This window comes from Fusarium vanettenii (genome assembly GCF_000151355.1).
Source record: "Fusarium vanettenii 77-13-4 chromosome 6 genomic scaffold NECHAsca_37_chr6_2_0, whole genome shotgun sequence".
NCBI lineage: Eukaryota > Fungi > Ascomycota > Sordariomycetes > Hypocreales > Nectriaceae > Fusarium > Fusarium vanettenii.
In genome coordinates this window covers 408,573-432,911 of record NW_003315849.1, presented here as the reverse complement: position 1 = coordinate 432,911, position 24,339 = coordinate 408,573, and the positions used below count along the sequence as shown (strand labels likewise).

Below are 24,339 nucleotides of genomic sequence, written 5' to 3'. Positions count from 1 at the left end.
CTTATTATTTCTTAATCTTATAGTTATTCTATTTATACTTATATATTACCTTATATAGGTCTTTATTATATTATATTTCTATAATACTAATAGAATTATATTAATAAGAAACTTAATATCCCTCTATTTTATACTATAGGTATAGTTTATTATTAGGCTAATATAATAAGGGAATTAAGAAATAATCTTATTTTTATTTTTCTTTCTTATACTTTTTATATTAATAATATTAATATAATATCTATAAAATACTAAGGTATTCTTTATATATTAGGTAGGTTTATATATTATCCTATATATTAAATAATACTTCTAGGTATTATAGGTTCTTAATTATTATTTAGTAATATACGCGGATATATATATCTTATATATTAGTAATATCTATATATTCCCTTATAGTTTAAATATATTATTCCTATAATATATTCTAATATTAGTTTTCTTATTTATTATAGAGTTATAAGTAATATTCTTTTTTTTATAGGTTATTATTTATCTTAGGGTTCTATTAGTTCTAGATCTAGGCTATTATTAATTATCGCTAAGCTTTTACTCTAGCGCTATAATTAAGATTATTATAATATTACTTAATTTATCTTATTATTATAATAGTCTTAATATTAAGATCTTTATTAGGTTTATTAATTAATTTAAGTAATAGTTTCTATTCTAACCTATCTATAAGGTAGAGCTATTTTGCCTTCAAGGGTTTTATTATAATATATTATAGCTTTAGCTAAGAGTAATTATTATACTTAAATTATTCCTTAGTAAGGTATATTTAGCTATAAGGCATAATAATTTCTCTTAGTTTTAAATTAATATTATTATAATTAGTCTAGGCTATATTAAGTATTTTAATTATTTAAAGAGTTATTTATAGCTTATTATTAACTTATATAAATCTTACCTACTTTTTACCTTCGGGGAATTACTATTATTATAGCTAATAATAACTTTCTTTAATATTATATTACTTCTTATAATAAATCTTCTTAATATAATTTATCTTATAATAATATTAATATTTAAGTCTATAATAATTATATTTTTTTTATTAAGTTACTCTAAGTTTTATAGGTTTTATATAGGTTCTATAGGATATATTATTTTATTAATATTACCCTTAGTTAGTATTAAACTAAGGTTTCTAATAATTTTCTTTACCGCTATAGGGATTTTAAAATTTCTTTTAAGAGAACTATTAATTATTAATCTTAATTACTTAGCTAATATAATTAATAAGGTTATTAAGCTAATCTTCCTTATAGAGTTTAGCCTATACCTCTTTCTTAAGTTTATTAAAGAAAAAGGATATTAAGGGTTCTTAGTCTTAATTAAGCTTTAAGGTAAATTAGAGGTATTTAATATTATATTCTAATATAAAGTAAGTTTATTAAAGTACCTTAATTTCCCTTTTCGCCTAAGCCTTTTTATTTATTATTTTAAAAGCTTATTAAAGCGCGGCTTTAAAGGTTTTAAAGCTAGAATAGAGGTTTATAGTCTAAGGCGAGTATTTATTAAGTAGTTTAATAAGGTATTTCCTTATAATAGGTTTAAATTAAGCTATAATATACTTAATAAGATACCTAGCGGTATATTAAACCTTACTAGATATTATAATAAACTAAGTAAGGTAATAGAGTATAAATATATATAATTATATAAGAAATATTAGTAATTTATATATAATATTATTAAACTTTTCTAGTTATTTTAGCTTTAAGATTTCTCTAATATCCTTACCTTTTATAATAATAACCGCTATATTATTAATATTCTAGATATTCTTATAATATTACTAATTTTAAACTTACTAAGTAATAGCTATATAATTAATAAATCCTTTAAGTTCTTTTATTTTAATAATTATAATAATAACCTAAGTATAAAATTATTTAATTTCTTTATTATTATTATTTATTTCTTTATTATTATTAAGGTTAGCCTAAATTAATATAATAAAGGTAGGTAAGTAATTAATAGGTAGAATTTATTAGTAATTATTACTAAGAGTAGCCTAAGTAATTATTATATTTAATATTATTTAAGGTAATATAAGTAATTTAATAAATAAGAGCTATTAATATATAATAAGAGGATATTTCCTAAGGGATAAACTAATTATATTAGTTTATATTAGTATTAGATTATATTATATAGCCTTAAAGGTTAATATAATATTATATTTAGTAATATATTTAAAGGTATTAAGTATAATTAAGTTATATTAATAGCTAAGGTAATTACTATATAAGAAAATATAATAAGTATATCTTATATACTTATAGTTAATCTTTAGACTGATATTCTCTAGGTTTAGTCTAGGGTAGGATTAATATTTCTAATATTTAGTCCCTAGATCGATGCGGGCGATATTTAGTCCCTTTGGTCCCTTGCTTAGTTAGAGTATTTCTGCTATATTTCCCCGCCTGGCTTATGTCATGGCCGTGATATCGTCGATATCTGGGCACAAAGCTTACCAAGGCATCAGCAAACCAGCTCCAGCAAACATACCAACAGCCACCGCGAGCACCGGAGCAATTCCCCGAGCTGACAACGTAGAAGCCGCATTATCGTCGTCGGCGCCCTTGTTCTCATCCTTGTCCTCGCCCTCGATTCCACCCTGCTCCTTTGCCTTTGCAACATCCGATTCCTGATAGACAAGAGCAACCGCTGGATACACCGTGGCAACTACCCAATCACCCCAAAACTGTTCCTTGCCTGTTACATCGGCAATGGCTACTGTCCTGGTGGAGTATTCATCCGTAATTGGTCTCACAGAGTAGACGCCTTGCGTTACTGGGGTGCCCTCGACTGTGTAGACCGTGGTGAGGGCGTCCTCTGGGTAAAAGGCTCTGCATACTGACTTGTAGTCGAATTCTTCGGGAGGGCCGAGGGCGGAATTGCAGGCGCCTCCGACAACACCTGTATATCCACTACAGTTGCATCAGTTTAGTTGTAATATTAAAAGTATGGCTTGAATTACCTTGGACAGCAGTACGCAAGAGTCTCAGATGGCTTCAGAGCATTGGACCAGAGTTCTTCAGGCCTAACCCACGGCCGCATTCTGCCATCGAAGCCATCAAACGGATCCTTGGTAAAAACACCACTCGCATCAACCGAACTGGTATTCCCAGCAAGAGCAAATGTGCCAACCGTGCTCCAGCCTTGAGGACACACCAACCCGGGCGAGAAGTAAGGGTACCATGCCTGGATGGGGCGCTCCCAGTACGAGGTCACGTATTCATCGTATGCCGAACCAGAGGGAATGCAATCCCCCACGTACCCGCCTTTGCACTTGGGGTTTCCGAATTGTATGGCGAGGTTCGTTGCGTTGGCGTAATAGACACGATCAGTCGTTTCAGTGGCGCATGATGACGGTGCTGTGAATGTTGTGGTGAGGGGACCGAAGTTGGTGATGGTGTGGCCAAAGTATTCTGTGAGCGACGGCATCGTGGCGGTGATTTTTGTGTTCTGCAGTTGATCCAGAATTTTAAAGAAAACTTGGGGTACCAGGGCTTAAATAAAGAGCCTTGTAATAAGGCCAAGCATTAATCGTACGCTCATGGTCTATTATACGGTCTAGACGGTCCGAGTTGCCAAATCCTTTTACGAGCCCAGCTCTTCTCGCTGTACAGGCACACTGCAGGGCTAAAGGGGCCTCGAACCCGGCGATTTCTGCTCAGAGTAAGGCGTAGGGCTTAGGCATTGACTTAAAGAGGCACAGCTGGAAAATATTGTGCTGCCAAGACGTTCGAGGCGCTGGAGGGTTGCAGTAGGATTTGCGGAGCTGGTCACCGCTTTAAGAAGGCTCCGAAGATCATGACATGGGGCGACTGGGGTAGGGAAACTAAGACAATAAGGCTGAATTGCGGAATAGAGAAACTGTCAAATGTAGCGTGTGTAAACTGGAGTATCGTAACTTGAAGTAAAAAGTCTCGTCATGATATTATGGACTCGTGTATCCAACTCCTAACCATGCTCCCAAACGCTCCCAATGAATACCCTTGCAAATCAAGTCCGTTGCGACCTTAAGTCGCAGCAACAACTGCTGTCGTTGTCTGAGATGCCATCATCATCGCTTGCCACTGGCACATGCAACTCAAAAGAGCCATAACTGCCCACTGCGTACCCAGTTCTCCCGTAAGACCACTCCCTCGGAGCTCAAACGTTCCAATCTTCGACATGCTCTTCCAGCTGCCGCTGTCGGCCCATACAGCGACAACCTCCTTTCCATCGCTCGTGAAGCCATCAGGGCGATCTGGTTCCTCGCCAGAAGCTTCAGCGTCGTCGTTAGGATCGTCCACAATGTTTCCAACGCGTACCAGCTTCCATCCCCACTTGGATTCTCCTACACTCTTGACTTCGCTGCCGTGGGAGCGTCGCCACTCGAAGCGTTCAACATGTCGGTTCGCACCCTCGCCAACCTGCAAACCGAACCAATATCTCTCAGGTGACCTGTTCTTGTGGCGCAAGATCTCGACGCTTTCCCCGACGTTGGTGCCAGGAATGGCGGGGAGTTGAATATTGAAGTCGACCCTCCAGCCGTCTGGCTTTGCGCCACCGAGGGCAGGCGAGTCGGGATCGGGACCGTCGTGCATGATCATTTTGCCGTAGAAGCCTTGAGGAAGAGAAAGGCAGTAGATAGGGTCCTTGTCAGGCTCGCCGAGGCGGACGATGATCTTTGTCCATGACTTTTTGTATGTGGCGCGGATGACGGGAGGGACGCCCCTCTGAGCGGACTCGAGGGACATTTGCGGGGAGGGAATCTTTGAGTCGCCGTGGCCCATTGTGAATGTGTCGATGTGTGTAGATCTGTTTGTTGGTTAAAGACTGTGAGAAGAAGTCTTCGATATAAATGCTTTGATAATGCAAACACACCTTCTTCTTGGCGGGGTCGTAAGCTCTTAAATACTGAGAGCTCGAGATAGCTCTTGAGCTCTGGATTCCGATGGAGCGCTCCAAATGACCAGATGTGGAAGTGAAAGTGTCGATCGTCAGCATCGCCCCAGGATCCCAACTCCGCCCCAGGGGATTTCAGCCCTGGAACAGGGGATGAGACGCTCTGATTGGTCGAGTCGGGGTACGCGCCATTTAAGCTGACCCTTGTCGATCGACCCTGTCTGAGCTCTGTGTGGCTGTGATAGCTTCACCAAGGCGAAGTTGGTTGGGCTGAGGGTATGACCTCATCAAGCACGATAACGATTAAAATCATGCAGGTAGATGATCACTGTACTCAAGGGTCAAACACGTGAAAGAAATATGACAGAGAAGTGGGTTTTGATGCTGTCATGTGTTGACAATGTGTTCTTTATTATAGTTGAAGCCCGGCCCTTGATGGGTTAACTGAGCCTGAAGATCGATGACAATGAACCCAGTCTCGCCCGCCAACATCTTCTTGTCAACCACATGTAGACTCCAATCTTTAACCCAAAGCTCAACCCACAAGAGTCGGGGGAGTCTGGGGAGGCCCTACTCCTAGTAAGGGGTAGTGCCTCCCTGGGCGATGAGGGCAAGCTTCTGGACCTCGTCATGATGTTGTGATGTGTTGAAGATCTGTTCTTTATTATAGTTGCAGCCCGGCCATCGATGGGTTAACTGAGCCCGAAGATCGCTTCTGGACCTCAACCTTGTGGAGGGCGTCGTGAAGCTTGGAGATGAGAGAATCCCGGCTGGCAATAAACTGCTGGTAGTGGAATTGGAAGTCACGTCGGATGGTGATCAGGGCGTGGTGAACACGGTAGAGGATGCAACCGTAGCATCCCATCCCAAAACAAACCAAGATAAACCAAAACAAACCAAAACAAACCAAAACAAACCAAAAAGATATCCTCCCTCTCCCCCGCCATGTAGTCGAAATCCGGACCTTAGGTGTACCCCACCTCCTTTGAGGGAGTAGCTGAAGCCGAAGAGCGCCTGGAAGCTGTCAGTGAAGCCATGTTCAAGAATCCCGGATGTACTCACCTCTCCCGAACAGTTCGGCACAGAGCGGATTCGCCCCCTAATGAATGGGGGCGGCCGCAGGCAGAAAGAATCGCCGAGCCTGCCATGGCGCTTCTTTTTCTGCCCGCAGCCGCCCCAGGCCTGAACATGAGGTCCTCCAGGGTGTCTATGGTAGAACACGCAGTTAGCTCTCGCTGGCTTGGTCAGAGGGATGGGCATTGTCCTTACCTGCTCACAAGGAGCTCTTAGAAGCCTGCGCAGGGGACTGTAAATGTAGAGCTCTCTCTTGCAAGCCTGTGCAAGGGACCACAGATGTAGAGTTCTTGCAAGCCTGTCCAGGGCGTCAGGAACGGCGGGAGTAAGCTGTCGTTCCACGGGGAGCTCAGAGGCGGACATGGCCCATCAGTGTCTGCCTAGAGCCGTGCCGTGGTTGAACGTGATGTCTATTGCAAACACTTGGTTAGATCTCGCTGATTTAGTGAGAAGGGTGGGAGATGCCCTTACCTAGCTCGTAAAGAGCATCTTGCAAGCCTGCAAAGGACCGAAAAATGTAGAACCGCTTGCATACTGCTTGCAAACCTGTTCAGGCTAGCAAATGCAGAGCTCTTGCAAGCATACCCAAGACGTCAAGAACGAGGCGAGGAAGATGTTGTTCCACTGGCGTAGCTCGCCTGAACATGAAGCACGCCGGGACGGCTATTGTAGAAGACACAGTTAGCTCCAGCTGATTGGGTGAGAAAGATGAGAGTCATCCTTACCTAACTCGCGGGGAGCTCTTGCAAGCCTGCGCAGGGGACCATAGATGTAGAGTTTCTTGCAAACCTGTCCAAGCCACAAGATGGAGATTTCTTACAAGCCTGCAGGGGACCACAAATGGAGAGCCTCTTGTAATCGCGCCCGACGCGTCAAGGAAACGAGGAGTTTGGTGTTGCTCTGGGGGTGCAGCTCAGGATGCTGCGGCCTAGGAGGGCCATGTGATTTTGCGATGATGCATGACAGGCGAAAGATAAAGGCAAGAATATTATTTGAAAGGAAGGGAAGGTGATGCAGACTTGAATGAAACCATGCTGATGGTGGGTAGTGGTGCTTGTTTGTGGAGGGAGATGAAGGTGGAAGCGAGAGAGAGAGCGGGGGATGTTTTTGTTTTTGCAAAGGCAGAGAATTTTGTGTGCGTGGGAGATTATAGGCGAGCTTGTCCCTTTATCGACGCTGATTCACTGTCATCGGACGGTTTGCTCCGTTCCTACCTGGGTAGGTAGTTGTGCGGCCGCTTGCTCAAACGCCAACCGTATTTGTCCATTCCATTTTCTGCCACCGACATCGTTTGCCCTTTGGTCCCGTTTTGGAACTATAGAGATGCGTACCATCACTTTATTTGCCTTGCTGGGCACTGAATCAGTCACGATGCACTCTTATATACTGTCTCCTTTGCCCTTCTTGAGCTCTTTAGACTTGTCACCTCTTCATACACTCACTACCTTCCACCGATCGATCAAGCTGCCAAGATGATGTCTTAGGGATGCAACATCTTGCACACAGACGATGCCGAGTACTTTGGCCAAGTCATTGACGATATTGCTCGAGAGTTACTCGCCTACGCCGAAGGAGACGAAGACCGGACCTTTACCATCTGGCGCCCCTTAGTCGAGGACAGGAACCTTGTCGCCGAGATGCTCGGCAATGGCTTGCTCGATGCCATCCTGGAAGAGATTGTCACTCGTTACATATCTTCTCCTTGCACCCTCGGAGCTGGACGCTACACTTACATCCTGGCTGTCGTTGCTGCCATGAAGGTTGGCGCGATCATTGCCCCTGTTCACTTCGAATTCGCCAAGGCATTCACCCCACACCTCGTCTCCCCCTTTCACCAACTTCAAGTCCTTACCGCCTGCGAGGAATACAAGAACAACGGCAAACGCTGGGTCTTTGAAGCCATGTACGCGAGAACGATCTCACGCCACAGAACACGGAGTCCAAGAGGAGATCCCAGACTTGGAAACGGTCTTGGGTATGTATCCAACAACGCCCCACGTCTAGGATATGAACTGATTTGAGTTTATATAGACACTCAGTCGACGAACTTCCAACCAGACATTGCTGCAGCAAGACGTGCATCACCTGCGGGAGCCCGAAGCCCCGTATGGTCTGCAAAGGCTGCAGAATCTTTCGGTACTGCAGTAAGGGCTGCCTTGAGCACGACAGGAAGCTTCACAAAGAGACTTGCCCTGCGCGGCCATACGATGGCTCCTTCGGTGCGCAGTGGTACATGGAATGATTCCTCTCACTTGCCATCTGGCCTACTCTTCGGTGTGTGATTGATTTTCTCCGACGACCCATGACAGTCACTGACAATCAAGGCTTAGATCTGGTCCTGTTGAGCCGTATCCGAAGCACCGAGCCGTGACTCAGAGCATGAGGAGGGAACGGGAGCAGAATATCAGGAGCGGGCGTAGAGGTTGGGGAGCAGACCCGCAAGTTGGGACTGAAAAGGCAGTTCTGGTGACGGTTTGCGTCCCTGTTAATATTTTCAAGGAGCTTTCGGCATAGGAGAAAAGATCATAGGTTTCAAAATCGAAGTGTGTCAACCCCAAATGATGCAAAGTCAAGGGACCACATCCAGCACGTTGTGCATGCCCCCCTATCACGGATATAACCTAGATGCTTCCCAGCTGCAATAACCCCGACAGACCGCAGGTACTCGAGCGTGTTGGCAGTTGCTCCTCGGGTAGCTCGACAGATCATCAGCTCAAACGTGCGCCAGATGATGGTCAACCCGATCGACTTCCCACTTGCGATCAAAGAAAGGGGTGCTTTTCTAAGTTGAAATCAGCTTCCTAAGCTTAGTGCGCTGTTTGCGGTATTTGGTTCTTGCTGCATCCTTTGCACGGTGGTCGGGGTCTCATATCTTCAGCCCACCAAACGAGGTGCCAAAGTAGCATTCCAGTTGTAGAACAAGGTTGGATCCCGCACGTGGCTGGGAAAACCAAGACGGGATTGCTCCAAGAACAAGTCGATGGCTAAATGTCTCAGATAATGTATCGATTTTTGATGATAATATGTGTAGATGGCTTCTCGATCGTCATGGTCTTGGTTGAAGCTGGTGAGGAAGCTCGCTGCTACGACTTGTGGTGTTTTTACATCATGCGTGCAAGGGGAATACTGAGCTTGGGCATTTTCTGCCATTGGGTGACAGGGGCAGGCTCTCCTACAGCATTAGCACCAATCGTGCTTCAATTGTCCAGCCACGAATCGCAAACTGCAGGGAAGCCGATCGCAACACGCATCTATCATGTCGAAGAAACAGGACACTCTTTGTGAATGCAGATCAGACTACAACAAGGTTCAACTGTCAAACCAAGATCCAAGGTTTGTCACCCGCCAAAGAAACGGTTCCATTGACTCTAATTCAACGTCATCCACAAACCAACGTCCTTTGTCATGCAGCCACATTCCAGACGATCCGAGCCGAGTCCAACGTGGCAGCATCAAAGCATACCACCCATCCGCGTGCGTTCCATGCCGTCCGATCCCAGACAAACAAAGATGCATAATCGGATACCGGCAGCCTCCGCACGAATCCCCTCCCTCACAAGCTTCAATTTAAAGAACCTCGGGACCAGGGGCACCATCACCAACCTGCGGGGTTAACGGGGGCCACTAAACCTCCTTGGCGACTCATCCCGGATGGGCCGGCCCAAAAGGTCTCCTTACCCATGCCAAGCTCCGGGGGGGGAGCTTTGACGCGTGGACGAGACCAACAAATAAATAACGAACCCACCCAGGACAAGAACGGCAGCTCGTCTCTCAGCTGCATCTGATCTGCTCAGTTGGCCTCGTTTTGCAAAAGTCTCGTGTTGTCTCTCTCGCGCATCAAAAAGACACGTCCCTCTCTCACGCGACACTTTCAGCTTCTCGCTTCAAAATGCGGCCCTTTACTCTCCCCTCGGCTTTATTTGTCGCCGCCGCTCTCGCCCAGAAAAGCAGGAATGTGGAATGTGCCGATGGCTTGTACCTGGTTGTCGCGCGAGGCACAGGCGAGGAGAAGGGCGCTGGCATCACTGGAGAGGTCGCTGAGGATGTCGCCGACCGCGTCAAGGGTTCCATCGTCGAGCCTCTCGACTATCCAGCAACGTTCCTTGACCCAGCCTACGATGAGTCTGAGGCTGACGGTGTCAAAGCCTTGACTGAGCTCCTCACCAACTATCACAGCTCGTGTCCGGATGGAAAGATTGCAGTCTTTGGCTATTCTCAGGTCAGTTTTTTTGTCCCCGGTACAACTTGAACAATATCTAATGCCATGCAGGGTGGTCAAGTTGCTACAGACACCTTCTGTGGCGGAAGCGGCGGTAGTTTTCCAGACAACAGGCCCATCTCTACAGATCTGGTCGAAGACAGCGGTGAGCATTTCACATCGAAAACCCGCATGCCGCAGTAACTAATTGAAGCAGTCGTTGCGATCATCATCTTCGGAGACCCGAGCCACGTGGCCAACGCGTCGTACAACCAGGGCACCGGCGAAAAGGACGGCGTAAGTCTGGCCGTGTGACACCATACGATAGTTCTCCAATGGCTGATTGAATTACAGGTCTTTCCCCGTACCAACATTACGCTGTGCGAGGATCAGTACACCAGGACTGGAATTATCCGCTCCTACTGCGATACGGGAGATACGTACTGCGATCGGGGTAGTGATGAGGATGTGCATGGAGAGTATGTGTCCAAGTATGGTGATGAGGTGGTCGAGTATGTCGTGGATCAATATGAGAAGGCTACTAGGCCGGGCATTACGGGGGGCACCTTGACGGCTACGGCCTCTGGAGCGTCTACAGAAACAGCGACAGGAACCGCGACTGGAACTGCCTCTGAAGCCGCTGCTTCAGAAACCGAGTCAACTGCGACTTCAACGCCTACAGCCACATCTGCTCCTGGTAATGGTGCTGCTGGCTTGGCTCCAGGCCTTGCTCTGGCAGCTGTCCCTGTGTTCTTGGCCATTTCGGAGCTGTTGTTTTAAAGTAGAGTAGGGAGAATCTTTTGGATATAATAGATGTTTGGTTTACATGGAGCGTCTGCCAAGACAACCGCGCCTAGATGCCGCAATTCCAACTGAGAAAGCGTCAATGTAGGGCCCCTGAAAGTTGCTTTGGTAGTTTCAGTGCCAGCCGAGTAATACGATGCATGTGTTGAGGACAAGGCAGCCCCTGAATACCCGATCGATCACCTCACGAGTTCTGCCTTTGCTGACCGCTTTGTGTTGTCATAACCGCGACACAAATAACTTGAATCTACCACAACCTTCTGCTGCGACCCTGTGAGTCTATAATAGTCTACCATCTATCCGCTCAACTGGCTTATCTTAGTATCAGTCTGCAATTATAGTTCCCCTCTATCCGATCAAATCTACTCTCTATTCTTTGCCTCAGCCCTGATTCAACATGGGCAAAGCATCCGGATCCGATTTGCGTCCTTGGCAAATAGAGAGAAGGAGGTACCAAAATGCTTCTGCTCAACGAAGGCGACGTGAGTAAAATACCCTACTGTTTCTTCGCCTCTCTAAATAATAAACTCTGGTTACATGGGCAGGCCAAAGGCAGAAAGAGGGTCTGGCGGGAAACAAGCGACTCCCTTTGCAAACTGTGACGAGAAAGGCCTCCAGTTTGTCAAAAGAGCTCGTCTCTGCGATTTTCGATTGCTTCACTACTGACACGGAGCGGTCAAACGTGGCGCTCATAATGGCTGATGAGAACTTCAGTCTGCGCGACATCGTCAAATATGGCCTGATAACGCTGGGTTACGCCGCAAACCCCGACATTCTCCGCACCACCGAGGATTTAGCCTTTTACTCATGGAGTTTATTGGTTTTGTCTGCAGCCCTGGCAGATATTCATCTTGAGAGAGTTATACGAGTAGGGGTCAAGACTTTACTTGATCTCAAAGGACCTAAAACTTGGTCCGGAGAGCTGTCACTGATGGCATTAGCCAAAGAAGATGGATACATGTTGACGAACTACCCCGGAAGTACCGGAAACCCGACGATCGCCGTCAGAACCGGATTCTTCACCGCCAGCCTTGCCAATTGTTGGCTTCTGGGCATCGAACCCTGCGCCATAATGGATCACAACGCAGTGTCGCCTTTTGTGCGGACGACACAAAACACTTTAGGTGAAAAACACGACTACCACGTTCCAGATCTCAACCAGAGAACGGAGACACAAGAGGGCAGATCACAAGACTTTACCCATAATATGCGTCCTACTCTGGAACAGTTGACCATTCCTCACCATCCTTACTTGGATATAATTCCTTGGCCCTCCTTTCGATCTCGAGCAATCATCGCGTCATCCACGAATCCACCACTTATTGACAAGAACGAATTGTGCTTGGATCTTTTGAGTGACGGGATATATTGCTGCAGTATTCCTGGCGTTTCCCTTCATGGCCGGGGGGAGGGCACGCCGTGGGACTCTAGGAGTTGGGAAGCGAGGCCCTGGTTTTTGCACAAGTGGTCGCTCCTGGTAGGACATGATGTGCAGCAAACAAGTTCATGGTGGCGATTGCAATCTTGAAATTGAGCTTCATATTCAACAATTCGTATATTAACTTGCTGCTCACTCATTGTTTTCTATCTAATGGTAACTGCTGAACAGGGCGTGCTTCATAGTAGTAAGCGTTGGAAGTAATGTTGAAATATCCTTGTTTCTCTTGAAGGGAAAAGGGTCGGAAACCCCAGATTTATAAGCAATGGAAGACCTCCAGATTGGGTCTGAGGGATATGAGCGGAGTAATTACCCATAAAGCTCGATATGCGCTGTAAGAGATGGCACGCTGTACTTGAGATGGGAAATGGTCCGTTCTCTCCCATGTGTGCAAGCAGCTGAGAGAGACAAAAAGTATTTCAATTCAAAACTTATCCTCTACACTCAATCACTAATGATTGGCGTTTATCCCACAATCCTTCGCAAGTAGAAGTAGTACGTCCCGGCTTCTTTAGAGATGAGCTTATTATCCATACCCCCAATCACCACGTTGTGAGAAATGTAGCGAAAACTGTCAATAATTGGGAAATTATCATAAATCATGGCGGCTGAGACCACGCCACGGAACTTGGTCTCTCGCAACTATTCAAAAATAAGGTCAGGACAGCCGAAAACATAGCAGATGTAGGGAAGATTACTTGAGCTTTCCCATAATCCTTGTTCCAGATTCGCGCACCAGCACTGTCGTACAGCACAATTGGTTCCACGTCGTCAACTGTATGAAAGTTTTTACCTGCCCAATTATGCGTCTTGAGTAGTTCGTGAGTGGGATGACCGGTGTCGAAGCTTCCCCCTTCCCATTGTCCGATCAGATACTCGGGTTCAACAGGCTTTGCTTGGTCAAAGATGGCAGCAATATCTGCCTCCTCGACATGGCCTTCCTTCTTAGTCAATTCTCCAAATTTCTGTTCGAAGCTGGGTGGACGAAACTTAGTCTCTTGTTCAAATCGAGACAAAGGAGAGCTGAACGCGAACAGAGAACTTACCTGGACATTTTGATGGCTTTGTGTGTTGTGATGAGATTCGTAGGTTGTTTCCGAACTTCATAATATCTGGACATGGAAGCACCTTTTTATGTCTGCCTTCTTTCGGGGTTTTTCTCGGGCTCCGGTCAGTTCCATCTCCCCGACGTTGATTTCATGGATCGCCAACATTGGTGCCCACGTTTGTTGGTGTTGATGCTCAGGGAGATCGACTCCACCTTGTCATCATTAGAGTTCAAGCCTGCAGCGACTCCACTGAGTCCACTCTGTCAGCATTAGAGTTCAGGCTTGAAGTAACTCCACCGTCAGCATTAGAGTTCCAGCAGATGATGATGACGGGTTATGATTGGCTAACGGTCCCAAGGCTGCGTGCAAGTATCACCACATTCGCGTGAGGCACCACTTACTGACAGAGGCACGATTTGTGTAGCTTGGTCAAGGGCTCGAAGAAGCGGTGGGGGGGGGGTGGTCTTCTGAGCGGCCCAAGGGAAATAACACAGCCGTAAACGATTTGTGTAGCATGAGGGCTAATACCATTTAGCCGGGTCATGTTAAACTTGGAAACTGATGTCAGGACTATATCCTCGTATATCACCATCTAATTAAGACTTCAGTAATTCATTCACATCATCCTTCTCTTGTTAGATTTCCACTCATCCTACTTGCCCTGGTCATATCAAATCCCAGTTACAACTGTACACCATCATGGCTGCTGATCACAACACTGTTACTCGTGCTGTGGTATGCCGTGGACCACTTTCAGAAGGGAAATGGGCCATCGAACTCCTGACTCTACAGCCACTGAAGGAAACTGATCTCAAGGTCAAGGTGCTCTCTGTCGGTCTTTGCCACACTGATTTGACAATTGGAAGCACACCCCAGGAACTCGGAGCGTATCCCGGGGTATTGGGCCATGAAGGTCGGTTTGACAGGTTCGAAATACTACAAAGCCTTGGATATTGACTGTCTTATCTTTAGGATGCGGAATTGTTCTTGACATTGGATCAAAGGTCACCGCCGCGAAAGTTGGTGACAGGGTCCTCCTCTCTTTCCGCTCGTGCAAGTCGTGCACCTTTTGCAACAAAGGCGAACCCTCTTACTGTTCCACGTTCACTCCGCTCAACATGGGCCTCGGCAGTCACCCGAGAACTTTCGCTACCGACAAGGAAGGGCTTCCTGTGAAGGGCTTTTTCTTCGGCCAGTCAAGCTTCTGTGAGATCACGACCGTGTCTGAAACGTCTGTCGTGAACGTCTCCGACCACGTTCAGACAGATGATGATCTCAAGCTACTATCTCCTCTTGGCTGCGGATTGCAAACAGGCGCAGGGGCTATTATGAAACTTCAGGACCTGAACGAGGATGATTCTGTTGCAATTGTTGGCCTCGGGGCAGTGGGGCTGGCAGCAGTAGCAGTATGTTCAAAAACCAAACACTCGCTCGTCTTTCTAGACAAGCTTACATCATCGATAGGCCTCGAAAATCCGAGGAATCAAAACTGTCATCGCAATCGACAGAGTGCAAAGCCGGCTTGACTTGGCAAAACACTTTGGAGCGACACACACTCTTGACTCCTCACGCCTCGGTAACGAACTTGTTCCGGCCGTGCAAGGGTTGACCGAGGGTCTGGGTGCGTCTGTGTCAGTGGATGCAACGGGAAACTTGAACGTGATCAAACAGGGGATCGTGGCAACAAGAAATTTGGGCAAGGTTTGTATGTTGGGGGTCACGCCGCCAGGAACAACCCTTGATATCGACAGCACTTCATTTTTAGGGGTACTTACTCTCAGCCAATCCTGCCTTTAGAATACTGACCCCATGGATAGTCAGGAAAACAGTTATTTGGGTCTGTGGAAGGAGGTGTAATCCCCACAGAGGTAGACGCCATCTACCCCTTTTCTGGTCGCAGACAAGATTGACATGATCAACAGTTCATACCTAGCCTGATACAATGGCACCGCCAGGGCATTCTCCCTATAGAGAGAATTGTCAAATTTTACCCTGTGAGTCATCTTTCTGTCATGTTGTGCATGCCGAGGACTTTGTTGATCAGGTATCACTTCAGGCAGAGAGTTTTGCACAAGCTCTATCCGACATGCGATCCGGGGACGTTGTGAAACCTGTGCTTTATTGGTAGGTACCGACTGCAAGTCCACCAGCTGGAACGCGAAGCACTTGCTGGTGGCTGGGTACAAAGATCGAGTCAAGGGTTAAGGTGGGGGTGAGGTGAGGGCGTATGGAGTGAGATAAACGGCTGTCAACGGGGGATGTGTAGCTGCGCACCCATCGTCAAGTTCCGCCAAGGTAGAAAGATACCATAAATTCGACCTCAGTTCATCCCTACCAGTCAAGTGCTTCCTGTGATAATCGATTAACCAATTGAGACACTATGATATGGAAATCATCAGCTCTACGAGATAAAAGAAACAGCTGAGGATGTGACGATCGTGTGTTTCCCGAGGAATAAACCGGTCGTACTAGGCTTACATTAGCAGAGGATCAGGATGCATTGCTTTGAGCAATGGGCTTGTCATGTGTCGGGCTGGTATCCGGTACCCGTACAATCGACCGCAGAAGCTTCGAGCACTCCGACCACGGGAACCCGAGCCTCAAATGAGCGTGGCCTCCCTCAATGTGTGCCCGTAGAATCCTTCAGCCACTTGCCACATGACCTGGCACCCGTATGCCCCCCCTCTAGCCTCACCAGCCTCGCCGTCCCCTGAGGCTCGTCCGGAGAAGGGGCCCCGAGGCGGCAGCCCTAACCGTGCGAGCAAGTTAGGGTTAGGAGATTGTGCACGAGGCCATACAGGTGCATCTCCCTCCTTCCTCCTTCTCGCCCGCACAAAAATCTTCCCACAAACCTCATTTTCGCACCTCGCACATCACCATCATGATTTTCATCCTCGACGCGCTGCATTTCGTGCCTCTCCTAAAGTCTGCCTTCTCTTCGCGTCCTCCTCACCTGTTTCTCTCTCTCCGGCTCTGAATCACTGTGAGCACCACGGTCCTGGACATCTCCTGCCAAAGCCAAGCTGGCCACCAGGTCAAGACGATGGTAAGTGCCCTGCCCTCCTTGCCTCGGTCTCCCCTGCGACATCATAGGTAGCTAACTAGATAGAAGTAATAGAAATTCTCATCGCTTGCGCTCATGAAGCGCAAGGGATTCACATCCCGTTGAAAAGTCATCGCCATGGCTAGAGGCCCCTGAGAAGCTCCCACACAAGGTCCGTCTCGCGATGCTCTCTGCTCCCTCTGCACATGCTCACACCCTACCGCGTAGAGGGCTGCCTCCGGGGAATGTTAGAAGACTTCCTCGTCAGAAGGGCTACTGTGGACCTTGTGCAGCTGCGCGGCTGCTGTTTGCCCTCTTCAAGTCAATCGACAAGGCCTCCTCCGTTTTCGACCTCGGCAGACTGTCACTACCGAAAGTCGCCCGTCATTGCCTCTGGTTATTTCTTCTTTTTGGTTTATCTTGGTTTGTCTTGGTTTATCTTGGTGTCGGAAAGGAGCCCTCTCCCCGTCTCCCTCGATCACGATAGAAAGCCTTGTGGCGCACTCTTCTTTCATCCGCCTCTCGCCCATGGAGCCCAATCACCACTCGTTTTAGGGGGCTCCTGACGCTTTCTCGGGGTCATTCCCAATTCGACAACGGGCCTCAGACACTCTGGCATTTGTTGGCCTTTTGCTCTTCGGCCGCCGGCTTCTTGCCCACAAGGCAACCAGGCGTTTCGTGATACGGTAAGATCTCCATGGCATGGCGAGAGTTCTACGGTATTAACTGGCAGCCAATAGCAATTGTCCACCCGCACATTATCTCCCAGCTTGGCACTCGGTGCTTCGGAACACCACCGCTGGGGCCCCAATGCTCCCCGAACCATTCTCGTCTCGACAAGTTCAGATGCTTACGATGCAGATGGACCCCAGCTCTTACGCTTTGAACCTTTTTCAGGCTCCCCCTGGGCATGGGTAATTCCCAGTTAAGCCACCGATGCAAGCTCAACAACCCATGGCAGTCCTTGCGTACTACCCTCAGTACGTCCCTTTCGGGTACACGCCGCCCGGCAGCCCCAGCTCTGCCATCTTTCTTGGTTTGTCTTGGTTGATCTTGGTTTGTCTTGGTTTGTCTTGGTTTGTCTTGGTTTGTCTTGTTTTCTCTTTTGTTCATCTTGGTGGGAATTTGCCAAGAAGGCAGCGGGTTTGAGTACTTTGGGTACTGTGGACGTTGTGCCTTCCAGGCCGGCCGATGGAGACTTTGCGATATGTATGACAAAGTGCTGCCATCGGTCGGATGGAGAGGCATTTGTTTCAACTGTATCCCTCTCACAGAGTCCGAGAAGGACTAAATCTGGCCTCCCGGCACGAAGAGCATCAAGGAGCAGCTAGGGTGGCCACGCATCCATGTGTGTCTTCGTTGCGGCAACGACAAGACGTTCGAGAACATTTGTGAGGTCTGCTGGGGACCTCAGCCCCAGGAGGACAACGGTCCGGATTCACCAATCGAATGGGACCATTGATCCCCAACTGGGACCCTACCTCGATCGGCATGTTTGAAGAGCCAGGAACTATGAACAGACCAGCAAGTGTGAACCGAGCCACTACAGGTAGCCCTCTTGAGCGTCTTCGGGCTCAGTTAACCCATCTAGGGCCGGGCTGCAACTATAATAAAGAACAGATCTTCAACACATCATAACATCACGACCCGACGTTAACACAGTGGCCTTTGAGGCACTGGACGGAGACAACGCCAGTGGGGAATTCCAGTTATCATATGGTATCTCGTCTTTCGGCCCATACTTTTCTGCCAACCAAAGAGTTGTCGCATATCAGATAAACGCCCAGCATGCGATGCCATGCCCATGCTTCCCTCAGCTGCCGGCCCCAATGTTCCCCGAGCCGTTCTCATCTCGATTTTCTGGCTCAGTTATCCCATCAAGGCCCGGGCTTCAACTATAACAAAGGACACATTGCCGTTCTCAGCTCAGCCAGTTCGGATGCCCGCGTCAGGTGCCTACGGCGCAGATGAACGCCAGGATCCCAACAGCAGCGTGCTGCCTCATTGTTTGTTCCCTACTTTTCTGGCAACCAAACCCAACTTGGCTATCCTGGAGTTGTCGCTTATCATATGACGACTGAGCCATCAGCCACAACAGCAAAAGACACAGCTATCGATACATGACGACATGTTTCCGGCCCGCTCCCTATCTCAGCCAGCCTCACTGCCCTGGTCGTCTCAACCGACGTCGGAAAGAACAACCTGAAGCAAAAGCACGGTGTGCGAGTCAACGGTCAAACTCAAACCGACAGAGACGGATTTACCAGGCAGACCAAAAACTACCCCTGCTGGGCTCTTTTGGAGACGCCATTGATACCAACGACAACAACAATCATTCTTCTCGAAATATCCGACCCGACCTACGATCAACACGTCCTAGAGCCTCGTCGGGTTGCCTCAAGAAAGAGACGCGCAGAGATCCTTCTGGCACGGCTGCAACACAACACGAGCACAGTACACATTGCACATCTACCACAAACGCAAACAATGGCGATGACGGGGATAGATGGACCAAATGGGTTGAGAGCTTCAGGGACGGATTCACTGCTGGTCAGGGACCAATGTATATTGTTGGTTTGTTGGAATTGTCGAGTAGAGCACCTCCCTTGTCATGAAGACAGCGAGTGCCAGAAATTGTAGCAAAGGACACAGTTATCAACACAAGATCAACATCAAGTCTAAGTGCATTGACTTACAATGAATTATTGCTTCGTTTGAGCTTGGTCGTGCTGGTGCCTCTTCGACCACACCTTGCCACAGGTCAGGGATAGCCAGGATGCGTCGAGGAACTCGACTGGACCTGTATTCCTCAACTACCTTGGGTCCAGAGCACGTGGATTTAACAAGTTGAAACGGATACAAAGTGAATATCAGTATGCTGTAGGGAAGATCGCCGGCTGATCTGCGCCGCTGCCGCATCCATAATTCGTGCATAGTATCACGGGTCACGCACCGCAGTGGCAACACTCTTCAATTCCCGCCTCATCAAACTCTCTCTTGCAACAAAAACGACAATAGTAGCACTATCCAGTATCATTTATTCTTTCAAGACCGAATACTTGCCATGTAGGGTGATTTTCGGGTCCTGTCCTCTTTTGTAGTGCTGGTCAGAGTGAAGGTATGTGGCTGGCACCATGGTCACTGGACAAAGTCTATTCCAGAGGGTTAACCCATTCAAAAAGAAACATATTTTGAAATTCAGGCAGCGAGAGAGAACTTGATTTAAATTCGAATGCTTTGCCCGGCGCGTTCCAAGGCGTACGCGAAACAGCATAGTAGTCGTAGGTGGGAAAACGGTCAACTCGTCGATGTGTAGGGTAGCCCGTGACCAAAAGGAGACCAAGCCTTGGGCAACTTGAACAGAAATTCTTTGGGATCCAGCTATCACAAATATCTAACTCGACAATACTTTGATCCAGAACAGCTATATCAAGATTTCCTCTTAAGTCTCCCCTCCACACATCCACCAGGTACTCCAAGAACACGCCAGGTATGGACGAGTTCGAGACCGGCAGCCTCCAGAATCTTCTTGAAACCCTCTTCAGTTCGCTCCTTGCCTCCCATAGTCATAACAGCTTGATCAAGGACAGCAGAAGCAAAGTCTGCTTCTCCCACGCGTGGAGGTAGGACCATCTCGCAGATGAGGACTCGGGACTCGGGGGACATTGCTTCGGCGAGACGGGAGAGGATTCGGGTACTGGTTGGGTCGGCGTAGTCGTGGAGGATCATGCGCATGAAGTAGGCTTTGGCACCTGGTTTGTAGTGTTAGTGACGGGATTGTACAACTGGCTTTTGCTTCTACCTTTGATGGGCTGTTCTTCCATGAAGTCGTGTTCGACAAGCTGGACACTTTCCGGGAGGTTCTCCTTGCTCTTGGCAAGTTGGATAACCTCTGGACGCTCCTGAAGTACACAATTCTTGGGCGTGAGGTCGGAGTGAGCCTGCAGGATTTTGTTAAGAACCACTCCCTCGCCGCCCCCTACATCGATGAGCTCCACGACCCCCTTGGCCTCCTCTTCAGCAGTATTCTTAAGCAAGCCAAAGTCAAAGTGACCAGTAACCGGAATTGCAACGTCAATGCCTGACATACCGGTCTGAAAGGCTTGGAACCGCTCGGGGTGCTGCATCATGATGCTCCAGACAGGGGTTCCCTCCTGCTTGTAGTAGGCAGTGTACGGGTTGTATAGGGGGTCCTGCGGCTCTTCGAACTTGCCTTTCGAGACAAGGTAGTCGTCAAAGTTGTGCATGTGCTTGAACCATTCGTCGTACCTGGGGTGTTAGAATCCGACCAAGATGCCCAGGTTTCAGGGGAAGCTTACATGGCGAGGAACAAGTGCCCAGGGGCAGGCTTGTCCAGGATGTAAGCAAGAGAGAATTTTGTATGCTTGTATTCTCCGCCATCGGGTTCAGTCTGGTCGAGGAAGCCGGAAGCGACTGGAGTGGCGTGTCAAAACGGGCGGTGAAGGGAAATTCGAGACGAACTGACCGAGGACGCGTCCCATGCGCTCTGGAAGATAGGCATTAGTTGTATATCGAGTAATAGGGGGGGAGAAGGGAACTGCACGTACCAAGAAGCGAGTCTTGCACGCCGGTGGCCTGGGAGAGGTCTTTGAGGGGGATGGAACCACTTGCGGGAATAGCGTCAAGGATCTTGAGCCTCATGAAGGTTCGAATGGCGACCAGCTCTGCGATCTACAGACACTGTAAGCGATCGTCTGCATGCAAGAGACATGCAATAGAGTAGACTGGTCCCTGACTTACATTGAGGCCGTGGTAGTTGGGCTTCTGGTCTGGCGTGATGAGGGCATTTGTGAGCGCCCTGGCCTTTTCCAGAACGTGCACACGGGACATGTACCCATTAAGGTCCGGGGCATCAGAGTATGCCTGAGCAGCCTGTGCAAGGCCATTCACAAGGTCGTTGACTTCCTGTTTGCTAGGGAGGGCCATAGTGACAAGTAAACGCAGCGAGAATAAAGGGAATTCTTTGTACAGTACGCTCGTCAGTGCTACAAGCAAGTACAGGCTGATCTTTTAGGAATTTTATAGAAGGGAAATGCATGGCTAGGGCCCTGTGGTCCACTGAAGCAGGGCTGCCAGGCCTGGCACTGACAAAACTGCTGCGAGTGGGAGGGGTTTTCAAAAATATCCCCTGCAGGCTGTAGCTCTCTCCTCCTCCATCCCGCACAATCTTCCGCCACAACACGCGGAAAAAAACAACAGCTTCGAAAGCTTCACCATTTCAACCTGATTCAAGGGCGAAATGACTCGTGAAAACATGGAGCCCAAGAAGCAGCCCGGTGCTCTCCTCCGAAGCGTCTCGCGCATCTTTCGTCGCAAGCGCAAGGAAGACGACCCGAAGGACGACAACAAGAACGGAGAGGCGAGTTCCTCTGCACCCGCTAACGTTGTATTTGATCGCCCTGTTCGCCCTGCTCGCCCTGGGTACATCAAGATCAGTGACTTCATGTCGGTGATTCCTCTGATCGCTGAGGTTACCTACATCGAGCCGATCCACTGGGTCAACTACGAGCCCCGTGGCGTGTACCCCAACAGCGTCAATAAGTGTTACTTGGCCGACATTGCCCAGGACGTTCGCCAGGAGTTCCAGAAGGATGCCCACCATGACGATACCTGGACTCAGCACCAGCCCTGGGCCCTTCGCAACAATGTCGATGTGAGTATGCTCTTGTTGTCTGTTGTTGACATCGGCTAACCCCTCTGGCAGCTGGTCAAGCATGACCTTGGTCACTGCAAGTACACGATGCTTCTGGACAACAAGCTGCACTTGTCTCCTATTCCCAAGTACCCCAAGAAGATCCTCGATCTTGGTACTGGTACTGGCATTTGGGCTGTTGACATGGCCGAGCTCTACCCTTCTGCCCGGATCATCGGGGTCGATCTCTTTCCACTGCAGACCAAGATTGTTCCGCCCAACGTTAGCTTTAAGGTATGTTGTCTGACGATGCTCAAGCTCCTTGTTGGCCCTCCTCGTGCTAACCTGACCAAGATCGACAACGTGGAGGTCGACTGGCGTTGGGGCGAGAACATCTTTGATTTCATCCACGCCCGTGAGCTCACCATGACAATCTACGACTGGCCCAACCTGGTCCAGGAGGTCTACCGAGCCCTCAAGCCCGGTGCCTACTTTGAAATCTCTGGTTTCATTCCCGACTATCGTTGCGACGACGGTACTATTCCAAAGGACTCTGCTTACGTCAAGGTGGGCAAGCTCAACTTCGAGATTGCAGAGAAGCGCAACGTTTCAGGCTAGGAACCTATCCGCTGGAAGACATACCTCTTGGATGCCGGGTTCGACGACGTTCACGAGCGAGCTCTCAAGCTTCCCATGGGTCCATGGCCCAACCATCCCCATCTCCAAAAGATTGGAAACTTTGAGCTGCTCAACTGGCGTGACCAAGCCATGACGACTTTCAGAAACATGTGCCAGAACGCCCTTGGTGGCGATCAGACCTACTACAATGAGATTCTTGCCCAGGCCGAGACAGAGGTCTTGAACCCCAACATGCACAGCTACATGCCTTTGTAAGTCACTTGCCTTCCTTACACCACAGAGCTGACCAGATGTAGCTACGTTGTTTACGGTAGAAAGCCTCTTGATGCCAAGCCGTGCGGTCCACGACCCGAGAAGCCCCCCGTCGTCCGCGAGAAGGTCTGGTGGATTGGTTGGGAGGACGGTGAGATCAAGGGGCTTTGCTGGCCACCCGGTGGTAATGACGACCCACCCATGATCTAAGGGCGATCTCGCATGATTGGTTTGGAGAAACTGGAAGTTTGGTGGCAATCCCGAAAGGCGTCTGCATTCACTGCAGACATGGGCAGAGACTAACGATCTAGCATCGATGGTCTCCGTCAATGACTCTGGGACAAAGGATTTGATTTTTGGACGGCAACTCTCGTATGGTATCTACATTCACTGCAGACACAGACAGATACTGACTGACCATCTACGGGCGACGGTATCTGCATCTGACTCGGGTAGTATCACGGGAGGATCTAATGGATGGTAACTTCACTTGCTTTCAGGAGGGACATGGTCTACAAGTCTAGGTCGGACCTCGACTGCATTTGATTTCGAGGGAGGATTCCGAGGGAGGAAAAGGGAACTTGACCGGGATGGATTTAAGGCTCATGGTTTTTGTTTTTGATACTTTTCGCGCCTCATCTGGTCTACGGCGCTCCATGTACGGTACTATATAGCTTGAGGAACAAGCTTTCGGGACCAGACATGACTGATCCAGACGCTATTGCAAGTGACGTGAGACGTTTTTGTGGGAGTCGTGCTGAGTGCCAGGCCCATGGACAGAGCGTGGTCCTGTCGATGGCCAGCGGAAGAGAGTAAGAAGATGGGAAGGGTCTAGCCCTATGTAGACGGAGCTTTGAGCACAGGAGGCTTGAGCCAGCCAGGTTTTCAGCGGCAGGCCGCCAAGCGAGGATTTTTCCGTGTCAATATACGCGTATACAGAGTGGCGGTCGCCTCTGGGTGTAGGTAGAAAGAGGTCGGAATCAATGGATGCCAGCTACGATGGTTGCATGGCAGCGTCACACATATCTCTTTACCCACCCAAGTTGTCACTCGGGAAAAATAAATGGCAGAAACAGCTGGAGAATAAGCTCTTTGATGCAACGGCGCCACGGTTGCACAAGCCGAGCAAACCCTGCAGTCTGCAGTCTGCAGGTACCCGGGACAAAGGGTTCGGCGGGGGCTTCGAGAAGCTTCACTTTTTCTTTGGCGCAACGTCGGGCAAACTGAGATTGTCCAAACACCGAGATGGACTTTGAAGGCCTCGGATAATTGTTTGATGGG

At 48.4% G+C, this 24,339-nt stretch overlaps 10 protein-coding genes across 10 annotated transcripts; 5 read left to right on the top strand and 5 right to left on the bottom strand.

The window, feature by feature from the left end:
* Positions 1-2,482: 2,482 nt before the first annotated feature.
* NECHADRAFT_42400 (uncharacterized protein) lies at positions 2,483-3,459 on the bottom strand (the record flags this gene model as incomplete). The annotated part of the gene is made up of 2 exons (XM_003042164.1): positions 2,483-2,942; positions 2,993-3,459. 2 exons carry the CDS (start codon positions 3,457-3,459, stop codon positions 2,483-2,485), a joined length of 927 nt encoding a protein of 308 aa, XP_003042210.1.
* Positions 3,460-4,055: 596 nt separating this feature from the next.
* On the bottom strand, positions 4,056-4,796 carry NECHADRAFT_28588 (uncharacterized protein; the record flags this gene model as incomplete). Its single annotated transcript, XM_003042163.1, has 1 exon — positions 4,056-4,796. A coding segment is annotated over one exon (741 nt), but the record flags the coding sequence as incomplete, so codon positions are not given.
* Positions 4,797-5,484: 688 nt separating this feature from the next.
* On the bottom strand, positions 5,485-6,345 carry NECHADRAFT_81301 (uncharacterized protein; the record flags this gene model as incomplete). Its single annotated transcript, XM_003042162.1, has 4 exons — positions 5,485-5,562; positions 5,806-5,922; positions 5,971-6,090; positions 6,178-6,345. The coding sequence occupies 4 exons, from the start codon at positions 6,343-6,345 to the stop codon at positions 5,485-5,487; spliced, it is 483 nt and encodes a 160-aa protein (XP_003042208.1).
* Positions 6,346-7,013: 668 nt separating this feature from the next.
* Positions 7,014-8,224, top strand: NECHADRAFT_81300 (uncharacterized protein; the record flags this gene model as incomplete). The annotated part of the gene is made up of 3 exons (XM_003042241.1): positions 7,014-7,200; positions 7,489-7,957; positions 8,014-8,224. 3 exons carry the CDS (start codon positions 7,014-7,016, stop codon positions 8,222-8,224), a joined length of 867 nt encoding a protein of 288 aa, XP_003042287.1.
* Positions 8,225-9,871: 1,647 nt separating this feature from the next.
* On the top strand, positions 9,872-10,965 carry NECHADRAFT_122630 (uncharacterized protein; the record flags this gene model as incomplete). Its single annotated transcript, XM_003042240.1, has 6 exons — positions 9,872-10,201; positions 10,253-10,346; positions 10,398-10,477; positions 10,535-10,770; positions 10,818-10,877; positions 10,920-10,965. The coding sequence occupies 6 exons, from the start codon at positions 9,872-9,874 to the stop codon at positions 10,963-10,965; spliced, it is 846 nt and encodes a 281-aa protein (XP_003042286.1).
* Positions 10,966-11,381: 416 nt separating this feature from the next.
* Positions 11,382-12,512, top strand: NECHADRAFT_81298 (uncharacterized protein; the record flags this gene model as incomplete). Its single annotated transcript, XM_003042239.1, has 2 exons — positions 11,382-11,466; positions 11,530-12,512. 2 exons carry the CDS (start codon positions 11,382-11,384, stop codon positions 12,510-12,512), a joined length of 1,068 nt encoding a protein of 355 aa, XP_003042285.1.
* Positions 12,513-12,887: 375 nt separating this feature from the next.
* NECHADRAFT_81297 (uncharacterized protein) lies at positions 12,888-13,476 on the bottom strand (the record flags this gene model as incomplete). Its single annotated transcript, XM_003042161.1, has 4 exons — positions 12,888-13,064; positions 13,121-13,197; positions 13,258-13,397; positions 13,469-13,476. 4 exons carry the CDS (start codon positions 13,474-13,476, stop codon positions 12,888-12,890), a joined length of 402 nt encoding a protein of 133 aa, XP_003042207.1.
* Positions 13,477-14,170: 694 nt separating this feature from the next.
* Positions 14,171-15,599, top strand: NECHADRAFT_42374 (uncharacterized protein; the record flags this gene model as incomplete). Its single annotated transcript, XM_003042238.1, has 6 exons — positions 14,171-14,384; positions 14,444-14,856; positions 14,936-15,238; positions 15,289-15,339; positions 15,394-15,465; positions 15,528-15,599. The coding sequence occupies 6 exons, from the start codon at positions 14,171-14,173 to the stop codon at positions 15,597-15,599; spliced, it is 1,125 nt and encodes a 374-aa protein (XP_003042284.1).
* A 4,344-nt stretch (positions 15,600-19,943) lies between these two features.
* On the bottom strand, positions 19,944-21,461 carry NECHADRAFT_81295 (uncharacterized protein; the record flags this gene model as incomplete). Its single annotated transcript, XM_003042160.1, has 6 exons — positions 19,944-20,266; positions 20,317-20,783; positions 20,834-20,948; positions 21,001-21,021; positions 21,083-21,206; positions 21,276-21,461. 6 exons carry the CDS (start codon positions 21,459-21,461, stop codon positions 19,944-19,946), a joined length of 1,236 nt encoding a protein of 411 aa, XP_003042206.1.
* Positions 21,462-22,236: 775 nt separating this feature from the next.
* NECHADRAFT_42626 (uncharacterized protein) lies at positions 22,237-23,268 on the top strand (the record flags this gene model as incomplete). Its single annotated transcript, XM_003042237.1, is given in 3 exon segments — positions 22,237-22,773; positions 22,786-23,057; positions 23,103-23,268. Coding segments are annotated over 3 exon segments (975 nt in total), but the record flags the coding sequence as incomplete, so codon positions are not given.
* Between the last annotated feature and the right edge of the window lie 1,071 nt (positions 23,269-24,339).